The 25,571-nt window shown below is 44.9% G+C and overlaps 1 protein-coding gene across 4 annotated transcripts in view; it reads right to left on the bottom strand.

The window, feature by feature from the left end:
- Positions 1-25,571, bottom strand: part of VMP1 (vacuole membrane protein 1) — a 58,479-nt gene that overhangs the window by 9,909 nt on the left and 22,999 nt on the right. For 3 of the 4 annotated variants that reach the window (XM_064678013.1, XM_064678011.1, XM_064678012.1), the window contains 5 exons: positions 24,309-24,476; positions 19,850-19,981; positions 7,082-7,162; positions 3,428-3,544; positions 1,244-1,305 (listed from right to left, as the gene is read on the bottom strand). In XM_064678013.1, the coding sequence (XP_064534083.1) occupies positions 1,244-1,305; positions 3,428-3,544; positions 7,082-7,162; positions 19,850-19,981; positions 24,309-24,476 (560 nt within the window). Of the gene's footprint in view, positions 1-1,243; positions 1,306-3,427; positions 3,545-7,081; positions 7,163-19,849; positions 19,982-20,227; positions 20,267-24,308; positions 24,477-25,571 lie in introns of those variants that run through there. The other variant, XM_064678014.1, reaches the window with a different exon arrangement.

Here is a 25,571-nt window from a genome sequence, read left to right as displayed (position 1 = left end):
CCAGACATTCCTGCCCTGGAACCGTTCTGGAGGAGTGTGGATTTGGGGATTTTATGTGAAAAGAGTTATTACAGTTTGGGCAGCAAAGTGTCAATCAATTTGTCCCATTGAACAAACCTTGGGAAAGTAGAAACACCTTGGAATTTAATGTAGTTTATGGATTCATATGAGATTGGATTAATTCTAGTTTATAAAAATCCACAAAGCCCAACAAAACCCCCAAACCCCACGAAAATAAAACTTTGTATTTGCATGTCAGGGACTCACATTTAAAACTTCCAACCTGGAATTCTGCTGCTTTGTCTGTTCCCCCCTTGCCCAAACTGTTCCTAGCTGAGGGTTTGCTTGTTTTAAACTGAGATTTTAACTTAAAAAAATAAAATATCCATCCATTACTAAAGAACTCAGTAAAAAAAAAAGACAGTTTTTCTCAAAGTCACAACAGTTTACCCATGAAAACTGCCCTTTTCTACCAAATTTACCAGAATGGAGATCAAACTGTACACACCCAATTTCTCACCCTGATGTTTTATGAGAGATTTAATATTGTAAATGTCTAATGTGTAACTGTATGGAAGATGTTCAGTGTTATCTTGGAACACTGCATAAAATCCCGAGGTTTTAATATAGAATCATGGAATTCTATGATTTTCTCTATAAATATAATATGTAAAATACATATCTATAATATATCCATAATACAGTATAATATCTAAACTATATAAATATTATAAGTATTTATTAATAGATATAATATATAATATATAAATATAAAATATATTATTGTATATTTATTATTAAAGTATATTATAAGGTATTATAATATATAAATATATAAAATAATGTATTTATAAATTATTTTATAATATTTATAACTTGTATAAGTTATAAATATTTATAACTTGTATAAGTTATAAATATACTATAACTGTAGATAATATGTTAATATAATTTTCTATAACTTTTCTCACTACAACCCTGAAGAAAGTCCCTGCAAAGCAGCCCCCTTGCAGCTAAAAGTGCAGGAATGTCTCCCTGGAAGAGCTGCCTCCCATTCCTGGGGGAAGGTTCCTGCTGCTCCTGCAGCCCCTCCCTGGGGGCTGTTCCTGGCAGGACTTTGAGGTGAGGCCTAAATCCTGGGGGGGCCAAAGCTGGGCTTGGAAACAAAGCCCCATTTCCAGCCCAGCTGCTCTGAGCCCTGCACTGCTTTCCCACTTAATGAGGGCAGGTATTAATTACTCACCCAATGAGAGCCACCATCTGCTCCACGATGTGTTTGCTGAAGGTGATGATGACGAAGAGTTTCTGCAGGAAGGAGAGGAGTGGGATGAGAAGGGAGGCACAGACAGTGCCTCGTGTCCCTTCCCCCCCAGTCCCACAGCTCCCCCTCCTCTCCTCTTTCACAACCTTCCCTTTTCAGCATTCCCTTCAAGAAGCTGGTCCCTTTCTCCCTCTGTTTCCTCCCAGATTTCATCTCTTGCAATGTTTTCGTAGCCTGTTCCCGACCATCCGTGTCCTCCCCAGCCCCACGTTCCCAGAAGCTCAAGGTCACTTTACTCCGTCAACAAAGTTTTAATGGAAAAGCAGCCACGGCTGTGCAGCAAAATTCACATCCCCTTACACAAACACAGGGACCTGAGGATCACAGGGGGGAAAAATAACATATTTCAGTCCCCAAGTCCACGTGGCTCAGACAGAACATGGCAAAAAATACTCAGTGAAGAACAAGGAGCCTTTGGGCACCTGTGGGATTGTCACTGTGACACAACAGCCTGCTTGGAACAGAGAATGTCAATTAAAAACTCCTGTAACACATCCCAATGGCTGTGTAGACATTTCACCACTCCCCTTCCTCCCAAAGCAGTTAAAATGTTGATAAAACAGCCTTTGCTCCTTCCCCTTGGTCCTGTTTGACATCAGGGTGAGCAGACTGTGAGTGGACGAGGGTACACAAAGTTCCCACAGCCTCCTTGGACCAATTTAAGCCTGATCTAAGCAGAGCTGCCCTTCCTAGGCTGGAAACAGGGGATGTGACTCCAACCCAAGGATCCTGTGGCCTGGAGGAAGAGCCCAGTTCAAAGCAGCTCCGGGATGGCCACTGCTCCAGTCACTGCTTCCTGTCTGGAGAACACTTCATTAAAGGCCTTTTCCATGACTCTCACATTTCCTAAATTCCAAGTTCAGCCAGATCACTCCGAAAATCAGGGCTATTGCACAAGAGTGTGCCTGAAAAAGAGAATTCTAATAGCTGAGCCCATTATAAAATCAGATGATTTACCAACTGTACAAGACACTGGGAAATGGTTTTGCACTTCCATGTGATCCGAGCGTGGAGCACCATAAATTACACAGCAAACACTGGGGGAGCTGAACAGGGCAATTAAAGCAATAAAAGGAATATTGATCAGATGCTATTTCACTTCCCTGTGCTGCCAGACACAGAGATTTAAAAGCAGAAAAAAATTCAGATAATACAAAAATAAGTGTGGAGGAAAAGCTGTTCCATCCCAGTAAACGAGAGAACTGCCAAATCTATTTGTTGTTTTCTGTTTAAGGGCTGGGCAGAGTAAAACAACCATTTACAAAACGATGGGAGGAACAAAGCTGAAGATTGAAATCTCCTGTTCGGGGCAAAGGATTTTAAAGCAGCTTGGTGAGGTTATTACAGGAGTAATTTTATACTAAAAGCTTCTGCTATTGAAAAAGAAATTTCTGCAGAGATTTCCAAGCAACAGAGGTACAGGCACTGTCTTAAAGAACCCAAACTCAGCTGAAAACACCCCAGACAGAGACACAGCTCATGAGCCAGCACTGACCACACCTGGAGGGTCCCCAGGGAACCAACACTTCACCTCCCTTAGCACGAAACAGGGACGCTGCATTTAAAAGCAAAACTGAACGGTTTTGACTGGGATTGTCCAATTCAGCCCCTGAGGGAACAGGACAAAGGGGAACATCAAAACCAGGCTGAGGAGTCCCAAAAGTGCCGACCTTGCTGCGAGGGGGGCTGAGGAGCCCAGGGAGGAGCCCCGGGCTGGGCTCAGGGCACCGGGGGTTTCTCTACGTGCTCAGCTGAGCTAAAAAGAGCCTCTCCCGAGCCTCTGCAGCCGGGTCTTACCAAAAAGGCAAGTTCACTATGAGTGCCGAGCTGGTAAAAGCCGTAGGTAAATACCTTGGCTAACCACCAATTTCCTGAGCGGGTCAGCACAGAGCTCCTTCCTCCGGGGCTATAAATTACTCACTGGGAGCCTGAGCAGCCCAGCAGATCCTTTATTGTAAAGCCTTTGCACCAAATTAATTTCCATGACTTCAGGTCGGGCAGGGAGACTCCACAAGCCATTAGGAAGTAACACAGTGGAACGGTAAGAGAAGGAGAAAAGTCTCCCCCTCCACCACCCCCAAAGGCCGAGGGAGGGGCAGCACTTGCCTGGATGTGCATTTTAATGACTGCTTTGCCAATCAGGGTGGCACCGAAGAAGGTCCAGAAGGGAACGAGGAAGTGCCCACATGTTATCCCGGCCAGGTCGAACAGGGGGTTCGGGATCTGTGGAGGGAAGGGGAAGAGGTTCAGGAATTCAGCACACACCGGGATGAACAGGAGCACGACGGACTCTGAAACCCTGAAAAATGAACAGTTTCCCCTTCTCCAACTCGATCCAAAGCTCCTGTGTCTCCAGAGCTACAGAACTGTTGCTGTCACACCACATAACTCTGGGATTCAGCTCCACCATGTCCCAGACAATTCCATTCTCATGGTCCCCCCTTACCCCTGGATTCTGACAAAAGCCAGCAGCAAGTTTTCCATGTGAAATGCACAGAAACCACAGCAAAGCCAGTTTGAGTGATTTATCAAATTTTCTCCCTGACAAGCACATCACTCTTGGAAGCCAGTGCTCCAACTGATCCCCGGTGATTTCCAGCTGAGAAACTACACTAAAAACTGGCATTTATGGTCATATGTATCCAGTTTAAAAGCACTGATTAGATTTTATGAAGCATATGCATTTCATTTGAAATTAAACGAATTTTTTATTATTATTAAACTGTTGGCTTGACTTTTGGTATTGTGATACTATCTGTAAAATATTTTTGAAATGAAACCAAGAAAGTATCCAAATTCCAACCTTTCAGCCTGCAGTGGAGGGGCAGTGTCTGAGGGGAGTGTGTAATCACAGCAGCAATGTGGTACTGAGGTAACAAACTGCAGGACTGGCGGTGTTTTGTTACATAAATAATGAAATAAAGAGTGAGGATTGGTAAAGAATAAAGGATAACAACACTGCCTGGGCTGACTGGGCACCTGCAGTGTGGGAGGAAGCTGAGCAGGGCTGGACTGGGCTGTTCCAGCCCAGCAATTCAGATTTATGAGCACCCACAGCAGCACCTGCAGAGGGAGAAACCTGAAACGGGCTCTGATCGTGCCCGAAATGGTCCCTGGACAAGCTCCACCTCAGGGACCTGCCCTGGGGCAGCTGCTCTGGGCACAGGAGCTGGTGAATTATTGACCCAGCCCAGCTCCAGGGTGTTCTGGGTTGGGTGGTTTGAGGGGTTTTGGGGAGTTCACAGAAGGTTTCAGTGCTCTGGGCAGGGAGCCCTTGGGGCAGGGAGCCCTTGGGGCAGGGAGCCCTTGGGGCAGGGGCTGTGGGGCTGTAGGGCCAGCCCTGCACTCAACAGACATGGGCAGGAGTTACCCCAGGCCCCAAGAGGCTGTTCCTGGGCTTGGCTTTGAAAACACACACAGACAGTGCTGGGAGTCGCCAAAAAAAGCCCACAAAGCCAGGAGGGTGAATTCTCCCAAGTCACAGGGAGGGTTTTCAGGGCTGATTCTTGCTTTGTTCCTTCCCCAGAGCAGCCTTTCCACAGAAACAGGCTCAGGACAATACTGTGGCTTCCTTATTGCCACTCATCAACATTACAGTCAGTTGTCCTCACTGGATGAACTTGCAGAGCTTTAAATTCAATTTGATGGGGCTTTTCTGTTGCATTTAGAAGCCACCACTCGACAGACAGTGACCCACAGCTGGGCCAGGACCACCACTCTGGGAGAAAGTTCTCCAGTCATAAAAAACACATCACATAAACCCCTAATTAAAACCCTCAAGGAAGGTCCCAGTTCTGAGTGAGGGAGGCACCTTCCAGCACACAGAGGAGCAGCAAAAAGGAAGAGAAGGGGGGGGGGGGGGCTGGCTTTCTCTGCCTTTCTCTCCCTTCCTCTCCCTCAGGTGCCACACAAATGCACGGCTCTGGATCTCTGTTTTTCCCGGGCCTCTCCCCTTCCACAGCTGCTCCGCAGTTGCTCAGTAAACACATTAACAAATCCCCAGGTGCCTCCCGGGGGATCGATGGCTCCTCATCCCTCCCCCGCCCGGCCGGAGCTCCGGGCACGGGGCAGCGAGCAGGGAAGGAGTTCGGCAAATGTTTAAGGATTACTCAGCAGGAACTACAAAATGTTTACACGTCACCTCTCTCGTGTTTACCAGCTCCTTCCTCGTGTTCTCCTTGCCCAGCCACCCCAGGAACTCATCCCTGCCACCCCCGAGCTGTGCTGGGGACAGGGATGTGCCCCGGGTCACAGGGATGTGTCCCAGGTCCCAGGGATGTGCCCCGGGTCCCAGGGATGTGCCCCAGGTCACAGGGATGTGTCCCAGGTCACAGGGATGTGCCCCGGGTCACAGGGATGTGCCCCGGGTCACAGGGATGTGTCCCAGGTCCCAGGGATGTGCCCCAGGTCACAGGGATGCCCTCCAGGTCACAGGGATGTGCCCCAGGTCCCAGGGATGTGTCCCAGGTCACAGGGATGTGCCCCAGGTCACAGGGATGTGCCCCAGGTCACGGTGAGTCAGAGGAGGGAAGGAGCAGCCTGAGGGCTGGGAAGATTTGGGAACAGTTTGTAACCTCCAGCCAGTTCCAAAGCTCAGGGAACAGCAGCTCCGTGCAGCAACTACCAGATGAATCCTGTCCAGCTCACATTTGAGTAACGCTTGGTGTTGTCATCTCCACAGTTTAGGAAACTGGGAGATGCTGGGCAACTGTGGAATGAACACCTCACCCTAATGCTGTGCTTATCCCACAGGAATGGGACCATGGGGGGCCTGCACTGCCCTCCCTGTAATCCCATCCCACGGATTTTGTGGGATGAACAAGGCACGCCATTCCTACCAGTTTGCATCAAGCATATACAGAGAAGACATTGCAGCCTCAAATTCCATATTTTTCTACCCCAAAAGAACAGCATTTCCCTACTTAAAGCACTAAACCCCCCTCGCTGGGGATGCTCCCATCACCTCCTGCTCAGAGGGAAAATAAACCAGCAGCATTTGTAGCTCCAGAGCCAGGACTGACTTTTCCCTCCTCGTTCTGCCCTCTCTGGTTCCCAACGACCCAAAGAGCAGGTTTAGGATCACAGTGGATGGACACCCCAGTCAGGGTTCATCCAGGTGGTTTTCCACCCTTCAATCCATGTGTACCTCTGGATTTGAGGATGCCAAGCACTGTCCCCTTGTACATAAACACCTAAAGAAATCCTAACAGGGTTCCAGCAGATTCCCAGGGCAGGGATTCAAGACAGGCCTCAGCCTCCAAGGCAGGGAGAATTCCTGGCCTGAATCAGGGACACACCTCTGGAATTTTAGGAATGTCTTGTAAGTTTTCCTCACTTTGACAAACCTTTGGCATCTTTAGTGACCTGATACCTGTTTGTTTTTCCAGGTTTCCCCACTCCAGGCTGAACTAGAGAATTAATTGATTAATCTTTGGAAAATGATAAAGCACCGTTGCTGCACCTTTTGGGTTTGATGGATTAAAGAGGAAACAAAACTATCTCAAACTCATCACCTTCCAAGGAGAACCAGTGTTGAAGCCCAACAGTGCAGCTGAAGGAAGGGATAATAAATTAGCTGTGCTTTTATGCAGAATTCCCTGTGTTTGGTTCTAATCCAGGACTGGGGTTTCTCCACGTCAATCCCACAACGATCCCGCTTCCCTGAGCACCACAGAGGGCACAGAAACAGCAAACAATTAATCCCATGGCCAAACACTCCACCTGTGCCCAGAGATCCCCCCGTTCTCAGCCCAAACTCACCGAGGCACAGGCCAAGATCCCAAAGAATCCAACCTTCTGCACCAGGTTCTGCACGGCCAGTTTAGCCCGGGAAGCAAAGTCCTGCAGGGAGGAAAACAAAGGATTCCTGAGGCAAATCCCCAAGGAAGAAATCCCAAATGTGTGTGGTTCCCGTGCCCTCCTTGCTTTGGGATTTTCCCACTAGGAATGGGGAGGAATTTTAAACCCAAAAGGCCAGGCTGGGCTTGGAGGGGGCAGAGGGATATTCCCAGTGCTCAGGGTGGGACTGACCACCCGCAGCCACTGGATTTTGTTTTCCCAATCCCTGCCAGTGGCACTGAGCTCCCTGTGTTTGGAAACAGGTTTTCCAGTATTTATTTCCCCTTATCTTTGCAATGCCAGTGCCTCATTCCTTACCCAAGCAGAGGGAATGAATTCCTTCAGTGCTAAAAAGGCACTTTCTCAAACACAATAATCCCATTATTTCCTCAGATCTGTTCTCTCAAGCCCAGGATCTTCAGCAAAACACCCAATTCCAGGTACTGGCTTGTAAAATTCCATAAAATCCCTGAAGTTGGAGCTGAAATACTTTCAAAGCAGTGAAGGTGCAGCCCCTGTGACACACTCAGAACGTGCTTTTATTTTGGGATCAGAACTTCCTCCTGAGTCTCAACATTTGCCAAATGCTCAGGAACAACAACAGAAAACCAAACAAAAATAAATATAACTTTTATCATAAAATTATTGTAAAATTTTAAAAAGCAAAAATATTCTCACAAGCAGTTTATTTGGATGTGAGAAGTGAATTTACAAGAGGAGAAAAATCATTTTGAGGCAAAACCATCTCCAAAAGTGAAAAGCAGGGTCAGGAATTCCCTGCTCAGCCTTGGCCACGGCAGGTACAGAAAGCTGGGAATCTTTGGGAATAGCAAACATGAAAAAATAATTAGGAATTCTTGTTTAAAATCCCACAAAGAAGCAATAAAAAGCCGATTTTCCAGGAGCAAAGCAATAACCACAGATTAACATTTTGTAGGAAACTTATGTAGGAAATTACACAAGGAAATCGCTCGAATCAATAATTAATGACATTCCAAATTCCACATTTTACCACAGAATTGGAGAATTTAGAATGTCATTAATTATTGACTAAAGCAACGACAGGACAATGCAGGAAATTTAAATTTATGCAATTTTAGCTTTGTCACAGTTCTGTTGAAACCTTCAATTCTACACAGCACTGCAAGAAAACTACAATTGTTTGACAATGTCCTGGAATATTATTTAAATTCTGAGCCATAAAATTGACATAATTCTTTATGGCAGACTAAAAAAAAAGAATAAATCCGTGCTAAAGCCAGTTGCTTCTTTTTACACCCCTTTTTCAAGTATTAGCCTTTTTTCCATTACTGGGCTTTAAAACAGTCAAATTCTCAAATTAAAAAAAAACCCGATGACTTGAAGGCAGAATAATTCTATTTGTTATTCTTAATGTTTGGGAAAATAAACCAAATTAAAGCAAATCCTTCAACTGAAAGAAAAAAAAACGCCAAATAAATGAGATTTCCTAATTATTACAGTGGGATATTTTAATTTTAAGGAGAATTTAAAAACCCTGTGGAATATTCTGTGAGGGGGAATTTTCTCCCTCTGAGCAGGAGTTACACCTTGGGGTCTGAATGTCTGATTATAAATAAGCAAACCCCAAACCAGGTGATTTATCATTATTTTACACTGGGTTTCCAATACACTGTTGTATTAATAGTCACAGAAATTGGAAATAAACTCTCTAGCAAACGACCTATAACCTAATACTTTATTTTAAATAAAATATATTATTATAATTATATATAAATTGACTTTATTAACTCAGGGCAAGCCCAGTGCAACAATTTTAACCAAACTGCTTAAAAAGAAACAGCTTCTCCTCACCCACGTTTCTTGATTGCTGCAGAATTCAAGGCTGCCTTCAAACTAATTTTTTCCCTCCAGCTAAATAAAAAATAATAATAATAATAATAATAATAATAATAATAATAATAATAATAATAATAATAATAACCACCACCACCACCACAGCTATTATTATTATTATTATTATTATTATTATTATTATTATTATTATTATTACCACCACTACTACTATTTTATAAAACCCAGTAGGGAAGTGTTTTAAAAAACAGTTTATCTCAAAAAAACCCCCCAAAACAAAACCAGTGTTTGGGCAATTTTTCTCACCTTATTAATTCATAACTTTATTTTTTTCAAGTTCTTTCTCAGATGGTTTCTCCTTCAAGTTTTGGTTTTACATTGTGTCCAAGGAAAGTACATTTTTAAGTTCTAAAACTTTCACTCCAGAACTTCTAATTTGTTTTCTTTTTTTTCCCAACTTTTTAAAATAAGCATTTTTTCAAACTTTGGAAGCCTTTTTCAAAACTTTTTCAGGTTTTTTCCCAATTTTTTCAGGTTTTTTTTCCAAAACTTTTTCACTTTTTCAAGCTTTCAAACTTTCCTATTATTTTTTCCAAACTTTCTAAATAAGCCCAAAGACAAATTAAGGATTTTTTTTCCCCTACAAAAATAATCAGAAATACAGACACTGCATTTTTAGAACACAATCACAGGCAGGAATAATTTCCAGGTTAATAAACCCCCCAGGTTTGCAACAAAACTATGGATCTGCAGCCTCGATATTGACTTTATGAAACAAATTCACAACTATTTCCGTTTGGTCCCTTCCTTAAATCTTGTTTTCTGTTAAATCTTTGGGACATCTGCAACAATAAAACCCCTTCAAGGTTTCATTTCTCCGACAACACAACCCCCAGTTTCACAACTTTCACCTATTTCACAATGATATTTTTTCCCTTCCAAAGCCTGCACAGGGAACAATCTTTTCTCTTATTTTTTTTTTGAATAGTTTGAAATCAAACAACTTTCAGCACTTAAAAAAATAAATTATATAAATATATATATATATGAAAAAAGACAAAAGTTCAGCTACTTACAGGCACCACATTTTCCCCCCAAATTAAAGGATCTAGAGTGGCCTCTCAGCTAAATGTGATTCATTCTTTATAACATTTTAGCTCGCCGTGTTCCCTTCAGAGGTGGTTTGCTTTGGGGGGGTTTGGGAACACATTTCCTGTGAGCTCTGCAGCGCAGGCAGAGGGAGGTGAAGTGATTAAACATGACTTCACTGGGTTAATCATCACATCCCCACAACTGGGGGGGACAGAAGAGGCACAAAAGGTCGGGGGTGAAGGGCTGATTCACCGGGCTCGGCTCGGGTGGGTTGGGATCTGCTCAGTTTGATCAGTTCATTGATCCCAACAAAAGCAAAAAAAAAAAACCAGCCCTCCCACACCTCCAAAATGAAGGGGACAGAGAAGAGAAATGACATGTTTTGCTGCAAAGTGGGATTTACCACAGTGTTCCTCCTCCAAAGGGGCCTTGTGGAGCAGCTTTGTGCAAACAGGGACCTTCTATCCCTGGAAAAATGTCCTTCTTGACAGTGAATCTTAACTACACTTAACAGACAATCTTAACTCCAAGGCTTCATCCCACCCCTCTGTTTTCTTTGGTTTCCATTTATAATTTACTCTCTCTCTCTTCTTTCTCCCTCGGTGAAGTTGCACAAGCTCCTCTGCCTTCGAGTGAGGAACAAGCTCCTCACCAGATTTGGACAAATCTCAAGACAAAAATGGACAAGCTCAAGACAAAAAACTATTTTAATCAATCAATTTTCCCCCTTTTCCCTCTGTAACACTGAGTTATTAATCAGGAAGCAGAACAGCCACTATTTGTTGTTCACAATGAAATTGTGAAGCCTCTTTTTTCCTCCTCTCCAAGAGCAGAGGTGGTCGATGGAGCTGCAGGGAGTGAGTTGATGGCATCAAGGAGATCTGAACAATCCCTACAGGAACAACCTTAACACTTCCCCAGAGATCTCTGCTCAAAAGCCTGCCCAGATTATGCCATGTAACAGTTTATTCTCCAACCTGGAGCTGCAATCAGATTTTAGGAGCACCAGGAAAGCCCCGGCCCCCCATCACAAACCAGCTCAACCCCTGAAAGGCACGACCCAAACTTCCAGTGATTTGAGGCCTAAAAAACTCTCCTTTTTTTTTTTTTTTGCTGCTGTAAATACCTCAAGTACTTTTGAGAAGAAGGGAAGGAATATTTGAGACTAAACTGCATCCCAAGTCCATCGTGTACATGTTCCCTACTCGTAAGATCACCCGGGGCCTTAACGTGGGATGGGGGGAAGTCAGTGATGCATTCATGGAACTGCTCCAGCAGGATATTCATCACCTGGCAGATGGTGCCCTGAACAAGTTAAAAATAAATTTCTGGAGGGCCTGGAAGGGGTTACAAAGGATTTGTTACTCTGAGAGAAAACAGGAGCATGGAGGAACATGGAGAAAATAACAAGACAAAGAGGGATCTGAAGGGAATGTGCTGCACCTCGATGGTTCCCCACAACCCAGGAGGGCACTGGAGCTGCTGCAGAGATGGATGTTCATCCCAGGGCAGACCCCCCACTCCAAATGTGTGACTGGAATGTGATGAAGTGGACGTTCCCTTAAGGTCTGAGTATAATTTATATTACTGTTATAACGTTTTTCTTACTAGAAAAAGTTAAACCATCCAAATAATAAACTCAAGAGAACACTTTCCCCCCCCCAAAGATTGAAGCCCATGTCCAAAGGCACCACCTCAGATTATCAAAATTATAGATTCCTTAACATTTAAAGAGCTGCCTACACAGACAGTGCCCCTCTTTATGTAAACATCTGAGTTATGTTAAAAATGAGCTGCTCAGTATTTTGTTACTTCTGGCTTTCTGTCCCAACACAATGGAATCAAACACAACTTATGGGAGAATGACCATTTGTGGTCAGGCAGTGGATTCCAGGATTTCAGAGGACTGGGAAGAATTATTAACTCGTTGGAATAATGGATTAACTGCAGAGGAGCAGCTCCACAGAAGTCAGGGAGCTCCCTGTGGGATGGGAGGGCCCAGCACACATCCCTGCAAGGGAGGGAGATCAGCAGGGATTTAAGGAGCAACACACCAACCTGGAGAGAAGGTGAGGAGAACAGGGATCAAATCCAGCAAACAGTTCACCCCTCAGTGACCATTTCACACAAGAAACCAAAGGTGACAGATCTCCCGAGGAAGGTACAAGCAGGAATATTCTGATTGTGGTTTATGATCTCCCAATCCATCAGCTCCAATGATTCCTGGCATCTGAATGTGTATGGGAAGGGCTCTGGATCCCTATTCCAGCTTTCTCCAAAGTAATTCCAGCTTAGTGCAAAGAAAGGGCAAACTAAAAGAGGGTATTTCCCCCCTGATGCCTGGAGAGCAGAGGGTGAGAGGGGTAAGGTTTAAACCTACTTCTCACTCAGGAATCTGGGAAAGAAAGGTCCTGTCTGGGAAACTGGGCTGCCAAAGGAGAAAGCTGGAGGAGGTTTTCAAGGATTGCTGGAAGCAGCCAAGGGAAGGTGGCAGAACTAAGCAAGAACTGAAATTAGATAAAAGAAAGGTATTTACACACAACAGGCACAGAACAGACATTCCAGATGCTAAGTTTGAGAAGGAAATAAGCTACACTCCACAAAAAGTCTGGGGTTTTCTGGGACATTAAATTCTGGAAAATCAATTGGTCATCTTTGGGACATCTGAGTTTGGAAACTCAGACCTATGAGGAACTGCAATTAGTCCTTGTGTCAGAAAAAACAAAGGTTTTCCATAGAAAACACAGTTCAACTCATTGTCCTCAGATTTTAAAAGTGGTGGTAGAAATGACAGACCTGAGGAGCCACAGGGCCCTGGGAGGAGCTGAATCCTCTGCCAGTCCTGTGGGAACAGAGCACAACAAAGTGTCCATCCCAACAGCAGGCTTTGCTTTCCCTGCTCATTTAATTTTAGCCTGTCTTGGAGCAAAGGTGTGAAAATTCCAAGTAATGGATCCACTCTATGGTAAGTTATGGTTCCTCCCCAAGAATTCAACCAGCTCTAGGTCAATCCATCAGGAACTTCCAGGTATTAATTTCATTAACCATTTGTACCAGGGTAAGAACCATTTCATCTCCCTCTTCTTGTGGCAAGAACCAGCACATGTTTCTTCATAACAAGCTCCATCTCAGGAGCTGCAGGCTCAAGGTTTTAGACTGTTACAGCCCAACACCCTGCTCAGCTTTGGAAGGGAAACCCCCAAATTAACACACATTAGAGAGCTCAGTGGGTCTGTAACTCAAATTTAAGCCAGCATTTCCCACAGCCAGAACTGAAGCTCTCAGCCTTCCCCAGATAAAGCCCTTCTGCTTCATACTGTAAGAATAAAGAAATTCTGCAAAGAATAAGACACAATTAAAGGAAATGGCCTGAAGGAAGAGGAAGGAGCTTGTCCTTTCAGTCTTATCAGATGTGTCCTGCAGGGCAGAGGCCCCTGGAACCACATCCCCTGCCACCTCTGCTCCTCACACCGGGGCTGTGCAGCCACAACAGCAAGGTGTCCACTTGGACACTTGGTAGTTTTGCACAAAAACATGAAGGAAAATGATGTTTTCCCTTGCTAAAGCACTACTTTCTCTTCACACCTCGCAGGAGACCCGGCAGTGAGCAGGGACAGATGTCCCAGGGAGGTTGTGCAGCCCCTGGTCCTGAGGGCTCCCAGACCTGGCCTGACAATCCCTGAGGAACCTGAGCCTTGGACAAACGCTCTGAGCAAAAGGCTGGGGTTGGGCTGGGCTGGAAACTGCCTCAGGGCCTGCTCAAGATGAGTCTTCCTGTCATTCCAGAGTGGAGAGGGAGAGCCTCTGACCCCTCTGGTTCCCACAAGCAGCCCCTGAGCTCTGCAGCCTCTGCTCTCAGCCAGAGCTGGGCTGGCACTGCCTCCCAAACCCCCCCTGAGCTGCTCTTTGATCCCAAAGCCACAGCTCTGCCAATCTACTCACAGCAATTCCATTAAAATCCAATTAAAACCAATCAGGTCCTATTTTCAGGCAGTTTCAGATCCAGGTGTTGTAAGGAAGGGGCTCCCAATCGCTGGAGTGAAGGAAGTTATTGCTTTGCTTCAGCCACCACCACCAAGAAAGGAAGGGATTTTTGCTAATCAAATGATTGACTTTTGATAACCAATTGACTTTTTCAGTCTCTGACAAATCTGAGGAGGGCCATCAGCACTGGAAAAAACCCCACACTTTCTCCACAAGGAACTTAGAAATAAGTTAAGGATTAAAACCCACACACCAGAAAATCACTTGTAGAACAGAAGTGAGGAACTTCTTCCCCAGCTGACAAAGCCTCCAGCACACAAAAGTCTTCCCTGAGAGCCCCATGGGCAATTCTGAGCAAAGCTCTCCCTCAGAGGTTCCCAGACAGCTCCAAGTGCTCTGCATACCAGACTCTTGTACAACACAGATATTTAAACAGTGTCTGGAGCAGGGGGGGGGGAAGCAGCCATTTTCTTGGTTATGACATTCTAAGTCATTTCTATCAGTTATTGAAGGCTCTCCCTGGACAAAATACTCTGAAGCAGCTTTTCTGACCCAGCTTTTGGTCATTTATTGGTCTTTCTCGGAATATTGGGGAGTGAAATATCAATTATTCAGAACCACATTTTCCCCTTAGGAGCTTGTGTTGGGCATTCCCAACACACACAGAGCAGAGCATGCAAATCCAACTACCTGCTTCTCCACAGCCTCTGTGCAGCTTCCAAAATTTCCAGCACCCCCGGGGACATTATTTCTCATCTGTGTTGTTAGGTGAGAAATTTGTCACTGAAAAAAATTCTCCTGACCTAATACTGAGTGAAAATGTTGCAGAGTAATTTGGATTTCTTCCCTGCCTTTGATGATTGATGATTTCTGCCCTTACACACCGAGCACCAGGATAACAGGGGGGCTGCGTGAGGGAGTTTGAGGGAACAGACGTTGCCACAAAGAGGCATTTGGAGCAGAATGTCAGAGAGTCACCTCCAGCTCACCAGCAGAAATTAGTAATGCAACACCCACTGCTGGTTTTGCCTTATCTGAGCAGGTGTGCAAATGAACAGAACAATGCAGAGCCTCCCCTGCTCCTGCCAGTGCCCAGAGAGCTCCAGCCAGGAGCTGCCTCACACAGGGGTTACTCACAGATTGTCTCCCCTCTGCCTCCATTAACTCTTTGCTACCTCTTTTCTCAGGAAGTTCTCTAGATGAAGTTCTCTTATTTAAAGCTTTCATTGACTCATTTCAAGACTTATCTTGACTCAGTAATTTTGTTACTCAGACTGTTCCCCCGTTACACTGTCCGTGAAAAACCCTTTGCCACCTCACCCCCAAGCACTCATAGAGAGTTTTTACAGTGAAGCTTCAAGGTTGGATTAGTTTTGAATTTCTATTTAATTACAGATTAAAGAGGTAAGATTAACTAATTAACAAATCCAGGCATCAAACAGGACTGGAGTGTGTGAGGACCAGTCTCCTGGTGACCACCCACCCATTAATTGTGCAGCACAATTAATGAAGAGGGGAAGCTGATGAGGAAAGGGGGTGACTGGAAGACTGAGCAGGAGGAATGATGAGGGGAATTTGATGTTCAGTTTAAATAAGTTAGTTCTGGGAAAGCAAAAAAAAAAAAAAAAAGAAGTGGAGGTTTCCCAGTGATTGTACGTGACCCCTCCACTTCCATTTTTGTGATAAGTGCTTTATAAAAACCTGCTTGTGGTCTGCTTTAACTTCTTTTTTTTCTTGCATCAAATACCCTTAAATGTTGATTAAACCAGCCAGCAGCCAGAGAACCCCTTTCAAGTAGGAATTTATCAGAGAGGAGCTGTTAATTAAATCGAATGGGGGGAGAGATCTGTTTTTAATTTGGCCACCTTTTACACTGCTAATTAAATAAGATTTCACTTATTAGTCGAATCTAATCATTCCACGGGAGTGAAGTCACAGTGTCGTGTCAGAACACAGCGCTGGGCTCTCCCCACAGCCAGGGCTGGGTGTGGCAGGACTTTGTTCTGCCTCTGCAAAGAGAAACCCCACGTGAAGAGGTGGAAAAGCAATCCAGGCAAAGGCACCCGGGCTCTCAGGAGGCTGGAAAGATGGGATTAACATGTGTCCAAGTGTCACTATCACAAAAGTTCATCAGTTTAACTCCTTGCAGGGCAGGAAGTCGTTCTCTGGAGCTCCTGACGCAACCAAAGCAGTTGCAGCTCAGTTTAATACAAACCCTCTCGAGTCCACGTTGACAAATTCTTTAACAAGCCCTGTGGTTACAGGGAAGCTGGTTTCAGTCTGAGTCACTCCTGTTCAAACAGTTTACTGGAAATGGAGGGGAGGGGGAATTTTCAGAGAAGTCATGTGATGGCCAGACAAACCACAACCAGCAAAGGTTCAGTGGAGGCAAAAACAGGTCCCAGCAACAACTGACACCCAGAGTGCAGATGGCACCCAGTCATTTCCAAACCAGCCCTGCTGCAGCCCCGGCATCTCCATGGATTTAACCCCTTTCCAAGCCTCTGTTCTTCCAGAGGCTTGGAAAGTAAACAAACAGCAGTGGCTGATAGTAACACAGGCAACTAGAAAATATTTTTACGTGGAAATTTGGCTGCCCCGAGGCTGCACAGGAGCAAAGCCCGGTGTGTAAATCATTAGTCCTTAAAAATGTGCCACTTAATGAAGCCAAACACTTACAGTCATTAAGGGTTAGATATGCACAGAGATATCAGTACTTTCCCCTCTCAGCAAGGAGTACCAAGATACAGCAAGGCCCAGCACTGTCACCAGGCTCTAAAAAGCTTCATTGTCACCAGGAACCTCCCTCAGCTTTAAGTGTTTCAGCGTGACAGAGAAACGATGGGAAAACTCAACAGTCAGCAAGTGTTCAAGTGGCAAGAGAGTCCCTGCACACGTGTGTGGAGACACAGCTGCACAAAGGATGTGTGCACTGGCATTACCAATGTGCTGCCCCAGCACTGAGCAGGATTCACTTCCCCTAACTGAGAGGCTGCTGTGCTGGAGATACTCCCTGTGGCTGAAAGGGGAGCTCTGATAAACTCCCTGGCTCTGGAATTCCACTGGAGTTAAAGGCAACAGAAATACTGTTTTAAACACTGGTGATTTTTAAATGCTGCCCTGAGTGCTCACAAATCAGAGGGAGCTGCTCCGTGCTGGGCTCTCACTGTGTGTGAGGGGAAAGGGCCCAGAGTGCAAACCCACCCTCCTTGTCCAGGGCAAAGCCACGAGGCAGGAGAAGCTCCAACACTCCCTTTTATGTAACTGGAACTCACTGGTGAGCACACACAGGGACACAGGGAAAGGAGAAGTGAGCGTTCCTTTAAAATGAGGGGCTTTTTCTGAAGGGTGCTAATGGGAAGTACAAGACAGGCACACACGTCACCTGCAGGCCAAGGAGCTCTCTCAAAACCCAGCTCGAGGTCACTCAGATCTGAGATTCAGGACAGAAAATCCATCAATAGACTCCCTAAAGTAACTAGCATTTTACTCTGTGTAACTCTGACTGGAGCACTGAACCTTTCTGCTGTTTAATCCTTTTTTGGTTGGTTTTTTGGTTTTTTTTTTAAGTGCCCAGCCAGCAGCACATTCCCCGTCACAGATCCTTCAGGCTGGATGTTACAGGCATGACCCATTCTCACCAGAGAAGATCCTCATCTGTTTCTCCAAACTACCATTGTTTTTGAGAAACAGCAGCCCAGGCTCTCTGAACAACACACACACACACACAGAGGGAATCACGTCAAACCATTTGGCTCTGCCTCGTGGGCAAAGAGCAGCTCAGCTATTCTTCAAAATCCAACACCCATTCCCAGGCCTTTCCAAAAGCCTGGACAGAACAAGACCTTTGTGCTGAAAGAAGGCTCCTGTCCTTTGCCATCAAGCATTTGGAGCATCCCCCAGGGCACAGGGCACTTGTCACATCCTGCCCCCGTGTTTTCCTGAGCCCTGGGAAGAGTGGGAGAAGCCCATGGAGGTAATAAAAATCAGTAATGAGCAATTTAAAAACAGGCATCACCACGGGCTCGTGGATGCAAATGACAGCACAAGCAGTGATAAGCTGTGCTGGAGATGGGGATTTGCAGAGGTCAGAGGAAAGGCAGGCCTGTCTCCCACAGACATCCAGCGAAAACACCAGCGAAGCCAAAAGCAAAAAAAGGAAGTCACATTAGCAAATGGAAAAAACTGAACTGTCAGTTTTATGAGCACAATGCAATTTAATCAGATTGTCAAAGCCTCACGCTAGAAGAGTTTATAGAAACCAAACCACAAGTGGAGTTTAAAAGATTGTTGGGGGTTTTTTTGGTGTTTTTTTTTTTTCCTGGCCATCCATCCACAAAACAAGACGTTTCAATCCAAACCCGATTGCCAAGAAAAAATAAAATCAAAAGTAGTGGTAAATAACAGCATCATTTTTCTTCATTAATTCCACAAGGCCACTTGTTTACTCTGGGCAGTCAGTACAGCTATAGTTTGGCCTGGCCTGACAAAATGCTCTCTAGCAAAAAAGTCTTCTGCCCAAGAATCTTACTGTGCGTTCTGGAAACCAGCTCTGGCTGCTCCCACCACTGCACACACATAGAATTTGCTGGGAGAGTTTCAGGAAACACAGACACTCCAGTCATGGGCTCCACTGGTTTCATTGTTGGGGTGTTTGTTTTTTTTTTACCACAACTCGATTTTTATGCAGTTGGGGATTTTATACACTCAGGGGTTACTTTGCAGAGCAAAGATTGATGAGAGAGTAAAGAACAAAGCAGATGCTTTTTTTCCCCCTGCTGCATCTTTAAAAAAATAGAAGAATTTACTATTTGTAAGAGCAGAAAAACCCTCTGGAACTTTCTAGGAGGGGGAGGCTCTCAGGAAACACAGGGTTTACTGTTAGAATTACTAGATTGCATTTAGTATTTCCAGACAAACCACTTTCATGGAAAAGCTTCATCCATCTTTTGAAGGAGAAAAAAAAATAAATATATATTTATCTCTTCCCCTGGCAGAAGAGTTCAGAGACATCAGTGCATATTAAATAGCATCTGCTGGTTTTTAACAGCAGTCTCATGACTTATTTCAACTTAGTGGCAGACAAAACAGGATAAGAAGGAAAAATACAGAGGAAAAATTCAGTGGCAAGGAGTACGAGGAAAAAATGCTTAATTTCTTCTAAAACAGCATCAGTAACTTGTGACCAGGATGCAAACTCCTGAGCTGAAGGAAAAATTAGCCACTAATGCTTGACTGATGGAGAGCATCGACTGCAAACTTTGCTGAAACACTGAGAGTGTCTCACCCACCGAGGAAACGAAGGGCAGAGTGACAACAAGGGACTGGGAGCAGTTTGGGAGCATTTTCACATCAGGAGAAAAATTCCCCAGTCAAGTGTCATCTGGAAGGGATGAGCTGGGACTGAAAACCATCCCCTGGCCCAGGGAGGCTCTAAATGCAGCCCAACAGCCCTGACTGGGGCCGAGCAGCTCCTCTGCCCCCGGTTCCTCAGCCCACTGCCTCCCCACCTTCCCTCTGCTGCTCCTGGAAGTCTCAATAACTGCAGCACTCGTAGCAAATATTTGCCTGCACTGTTGCTTCTGCTCCAACAAGCCCCATCCTTGTCCTGCCATCCCCACAGGTATCTCTCCCCAGTGCAGGATCTTTTCCCACCCCTGGGAAGTCCCTCGTGAGCTCACACCGAGTGATTTTCGGCCCGTTCTCGTTTAATTGGAAGGGGTTATTTACTCCATCTAGTTGCCCCGTGTTTTATTAATTATTGTTTTGCACTGTTCTTACTTGTGCAGTCTCTGCATGTTCCAGCATCTCCTCGAATTCCTGGTACTCCTCATCATCGGGTTCAGCACCGGAGAGCCGGGCTGCCCTCGCCATGAAGTAGGGGGGCAGCTCTCCAATGGCTGTGCCAGCACCCTGGGAAAAGAGGAATTCTCATTTATTTTCTCAAACAGAAAACATGTGACATGCACAGTCCTGTGAACATTTCAAATCACTCCAACTGCCGGGCCCAGCTGTTTGGAGAGGTTTGCTTTCATCCACCAGGAAAACTTCCCATGATTTCAAACATAACGCTGCTCCTCTGAATCCCCCTTTTTCCTTGTTTAGCTCCTCTGAGGGCAGATCCCACATCCCTGACTCAGCAGGGCCCTGCAGTCTCACCCCACCACATGATCCCAGACACATTCTCCGGCATGTGACAGCCCTTGATCCCGAGTGGCCTCCAAAATAATCTGGGAGCTCCTCCCCGGTGCTGTCATGGAGTTTACTCGTCCAGTCATGAGACTCGGTGCAAGTGTTTATTAGAAAACAGGCTCGAGTTTTACTACAGCTGTGAGCAAGGAAAAAAGGTTAAGCAGAGCTTGATCTCGGGTTTTCCCTCTCCTTCAGACTTCGGAATAAGTGCAGCCAAGAGAAGCCCAGATGAAAGGATGGCTGCTTTTCACCACAGGAAAATTAGATTTGTTTTCTCAGGACATCAAATGACTCATTTCAATCCTGTGGGTAAAACGCAACTTTAGCTTAACCAAGGGGGAAAAAAAAAAGCAAAGGGAGACAGCTAAGGCTGAACATATGGATAAACAGAGGCTAAGGAAACAGGAACTTGGAATTAAGTGGGGATGGTTTAAATTTAGGGCAGGTAAGAGCCAATAGTTGGGCACTGGCTGGGGGTGTGCCAAGGCTCAGCTCCCCGCAGATGGATTTTCTCCCCGATAACAAACGCTTTTCTCTCCAGTGACAAATGCTTTTTTCTGCTCCTTCTGAAGCTTTTCAGCTTCCTTTGTTCCTGCCCTGTGTGCAGCTGCAAGCAAGAATTCCAGCTGCTGTGCTGATTCCAAATCAACAGGTTGTGGTTTTCAAGAGAGCTGCCCGAGCTGTTAAAGCCTCGGTTTAGGCTCACAGAGTGCGCGGCCTCGCGTGTTTGTGCCCTTGTTTTCCACAGCAGAAAAAAATTTAAAACGGGTGCAACAAGCTGAACTTCATTAATCTGCATATTTCTGGCACGAGGGGAAGATAAGGCTGAAAACAGTAGCAACAACACTTCAGAAAAATTAACTTGAGGTTATGTTCTCAGGGTGATGCAAGAACAAAAAGTCACATTGCTCCTCCAGGCTCTGCCAATTTGCTTTGGCTTCGTTCTGTGGACTGAGGAAGAGGTTTGCATGTGTGTGTACTGGACATGAACTTGCTTTAAATTGGCTAAGTCACATGCTCATTATTACAAAACATTTCAGAAGTGCAGCAAAAAATCATATGATTTCATGTCTGCTGGAGATAGGTTCCTTCAGTGCCCCCCCCTTCCCCAAAAAAAAAGCAGCAATTAAGGGATCCAAAGTATTTAACTGCTTTTGGTAACATTGGCTATTTTCACCATTTAACTCTGAATGCCAGTTTTACAGGGAGATTCCTTGGACTAACAACAAACTGGAAAGGCAAATGCTAATCAAAATTCTTTCACACAAATACATTCAGAAAAGGAAACTGGGAAATGACTCCACTAGAAAGAGTCTTTTAAACAGATTTGATCCTGCTCAGGACACAGGCTGCCTGTTCTGCTAATCCTGAGCAATTAAACACTTTTATTCTTTCCCCTTATTTCTTGTAAAAAAAAAAAAAAAAAAAAAGGCAAAAACCAAAAGGGCTGCAACACATTAAAAATATAGGGCACTATTGAATTCCTTGTCCCTGTGGGATGGGAGGCTGTGAAAACTGGCATTCACCTCTGAGACTGTTCCTGAGAGTCCTTCTGCAGCCAGGGCTGGTGGAGCCAACTCAGAGTGATTGCAAAAAAGCATCATTTTCATTTCACCTCATAATTCCTCGGATGCAGAGATATCTGATCCCTGTAACACCCATTATCAGCACAAATGGCCAGCACTGACGTGCAGGGGACCAGCAAGGATTTTAACCTCTGGAAAACCCTGAGCCTGGCTGAAGTTGGCAGCAGCCACTGCTGCTTTTGTGCTCTGAGTCAAACCCCTCGTGCAGATAAATCCCCACGTTTCAGGATCCTCTGCCTGGGCAGCTTTGGTTTGTTTTATTTTATTTCAGTCCCCACTGGGACCGACCTGCTTTCAGCATCTCACAGCAGGACTGTATTGCTGCCACCCTCCTGTCTCCCTCCAAACACAAAGATTGGCCAGATTCCGCTCTGGAGCCTTTCAACAAAACTTCACAAGTCTACAGGAAACAGGCTGATCTCCACACACCCAATAATCCCTCAGCTTGTGCATTTATCCAGTATTTATCCCAGCTTCAGATCTCATTAGAAGTTGTTGGCTCCATTGAAAAGAAAAGAGATTTTCTGAGCTCACTCAATCCCCCCCAGATTAGGAATTAAATTTAATATTCCAGAATCCAGTTTAAAAGCAAAAAATTAGTTAAATTCAATTTTTTATTTGTTTCCCCCCAAAAAAAAATCAGCCTTTTCACTCTGTGGAATCCCCATGATTTTTCCTGCGTGAGTGGACGTTTAGTTTAAGAGTGACAGAATCAAAAAATAAGTTTCTCCAGCAGCTTCCATAAGAAGCGAACTGGAATTAGGACAAAAGAAACACGCTGGAAGAGGCAGCAGCAGTTGCCAACTTGATTTGGCTTACAGGAAATTAGTGAGCAATGTTTATGTACTCATGAAACATTCCAAGAAAGCATAACATCGCTCGAGACACCAGGGGTAGACAGAGGATGCTCCCAAGGGAAAAGCCAGTGGAGACAGAGTTCAGTGAGAAGGTAACTCACAGGGAATTCCAAAAGAAGACAAAAGGAAAGGGGGGGAGAAGAGTGAAAAAGTGGGATACAAACATTCCAGGCCTGTCCTATTCCCTTGCCTTTCCCTCCTCTGATCCAGCTCAGCCAGGAAGGCACTGGTTGTTCTCCCCGGGGGCTGCTCCGGCCCCGAGATTCCAGTGCCTGCAGCTCCATTAACTCATTTCTGAACGACTTCATTCTCCTCATAGCTCAGTTTTTACATGCTGGGGATTAAGCAATAAGATGTTTACCCTGAGCTGCATTTTTTATTTTGCAACCCTAGAAACGTAATTGCAAATGCCATTTTTATTACTCTGGTTCTCCGTTAAACAAACTGCAGCACGGGGTTGGGGGGGGAGAAAATAAAAAGAAATCTCCTACTTAGAGGCTTGTAAGTATTTGTATGTTTAGTTTCTTATCAAGGCAATTCTGTGCTCTTGTTAGAAGTGAAATTTAAGGTGTATTTTGCTTCTTGAGAGGGCTTTGAGTCCACTTTCTCTGTTACTATTTTGACTTTAATCTGTAAATTCAAACAACCCAACTGGAATTTTTGTAACTAACACAGCTGCTGAGAACTTAAAAAAGTTGTCATGACCAGTTGTCTTATATATTAAAGAATACAAGGGCAGACAGCAGATACTTTGTATTTTTAGAATTTCCTCCTCTCTGCATTTGAATTGGACAACCAAGAATTTAGGAATTAAATCATCAGCTGGAGCAGGAAGTCAGTAGCAAAATAAAGTTAATTTGGCATGTAGTTCCCAGCAGATGCATCTGTGTAAACTGCAATTCAAAATAATCTGTGTGGTAATGAAAAAAACATCTTATCTGACCAAAATCCTCCAAAAATTAAACTCCTGCAAGAAGCTGCAGAGAAAAATAAAAGAGAAAAATGGAAAGGAAGTTCCAGGGACAGCGTTTCCTAAGGCCCTGATTCACTCCAAGCTAACCTGCCTTTCCTGTTTTAAGTGCAAAGTTTGCCATGTGGAAACAGGCAGAGAAACAGAAATAAAATACGTAAAAATGTGCAGTGTAACACTTTTTTCTTTAATCCAATCTATTGCTGCAAGCCAGAAAAACCATTTCAGCTGTGATTTTAGGGCCTGAATCCTTCCTATGAGCAACTGCAGCTTCACTGCACTCAGATAACTGGAATTATTCCTCGTTTAAGTGCAGGCAGGGAGAGCTGCCAGAACATCTGGGGGGCCAATCCCCTGTCAGAGACTCACCTTTACATTACCAGTGTTCAAGCACATGAGTTTTCTGCTGGCATTCAGCAGATAAAAGACATCCCAGCAATATCCTCCTCCTCCTCCTTGAAGGACATCAAAACCATCAGGGCTGGCAGGTTCACCAGGCAACTCTTCTCCCAGCACACCTCACCTCGGGCAGCATAAACTGCTGTCACTTTGCTAATTTTGGATGTTCTGTGCCCTTCTGGACACAGAATTCAGTGCATAAATGAAACCAGTGAAGTTTTCCACCCCAGCCTTACCCACATGCAGGCCTCCAGCCTGACTTTGGAGATGATGGCCCACAGGGAGATGGATCCCTGGGTGGTTCCCTCCTCGGGGCAGATGATTTGATCCGGGTAAGGAGGCTCTGGGAAGTTCACTGAGTTACACTCATAAGCAGCCAGAGTGACTGATGCTATGTGTGGACCCTGGAAAAAACCAGATAAGTCAATGGTACTTTATGTTATTTAGGATAAAAGTTAAAATTAACCCCCCACACATTCGTCCCTGACGCTAAAATACCTTTAAAGCTTCAACTCAGTGCTTCACCTTTTGGATATTGATAATGTTATATGTGTAAAGGGTTGAGGTTTGATTTTTAGATCTGAAATATTTTATATTTACTTGTATGTCTGAAGTGCAAAGTTGAGCTGCTTTAAAAAAAAAAAAAAGCAGCTTCTTTTGATCCACTAAAAGGCTGAGGAGCCTTTCAGCTTCTGCCATGCCACTGGGTGAGGCTGCCAAGGAGAAATAAGAGTAAGAGGTTCCCAGGTTTGTCATAAATGTACTTTACAATTTTAGGGAAGTTTCAACTCCCTTTTTGCATCTGTCCTTGATGACTCAAATAGAGAGATGGGATTTGTTTAGGTCTGACAAACCTGGGAACCTCTTTCTCCACCCAGTGCTGAAACTCAGGGAATTTAATCCCATTCCCTGCTTGCCCCCCCCAGCCTGGCAGTTCCTGTGGGACAAAGGAGCCATCCCCCTTCAGTGACTGGTTTCACCTGCAGAAATGTGCAATAAACCCCTCCTGAACAGCACATTTGCACGGAGGAGATTCTCCCTGTTTGAGCTGTAAATGCCCATTCCTTCCCTCCCTCCAGAGCCAGGGTGAGAGGGCTGCCAAGGCAGTGAGAGCCAGGGTGGGAATTAAGAAATGTGACTTTCAGTTCCACAAAATCTGGGAGACACCCCCCAACACAGCATGACTCCAGCCAGCTGGGAGGGGACTCCGAGTTTCAGTTTTAGAATTGTAAAAAAAAGGACAAATTTAATCACAATTATAGCAAGGCCCCCTCTCCTTGTAAGGTTTTGATGGTGCCATTACCAGTGTTTCATCCCAAAGTGCACTCAGGGAGGGTAAAGCAGATCCCAAAATCTCAGAAGAGCAACACAAAAATGCCCAACTGGAGCTGCTGCACAAGCTGCTTGCCCTGAGCAGCTTCTCCCATCATCCTGGAAATGGCTTAATGGCCCCAAACCCCTCCTGTGGAGAGCTCTCCCAGTCTCAACAAATGTCTGCA

The sequence above is a fragment of the Pseudopipra pipra genome, chromosome 21, assembly GCF_036250125.1.
Source record: "Pseudopipra pipra isolate bDixPip1 chromosome 21, bDixPip1.hap1, whole genome shotgun sequence".
Taxonomy (NCBI): domain Eukaryota; kingdom Metazoa; phylum Chordata; class Aves; order Passeriformes; family Pipridae; genus Pseudopipra; species Pseudopipra pipra.
Note: the sequence above shows the minus strand (reverse complement) of the source record. Positions and strands in the feature narration are given on the sequence as shown.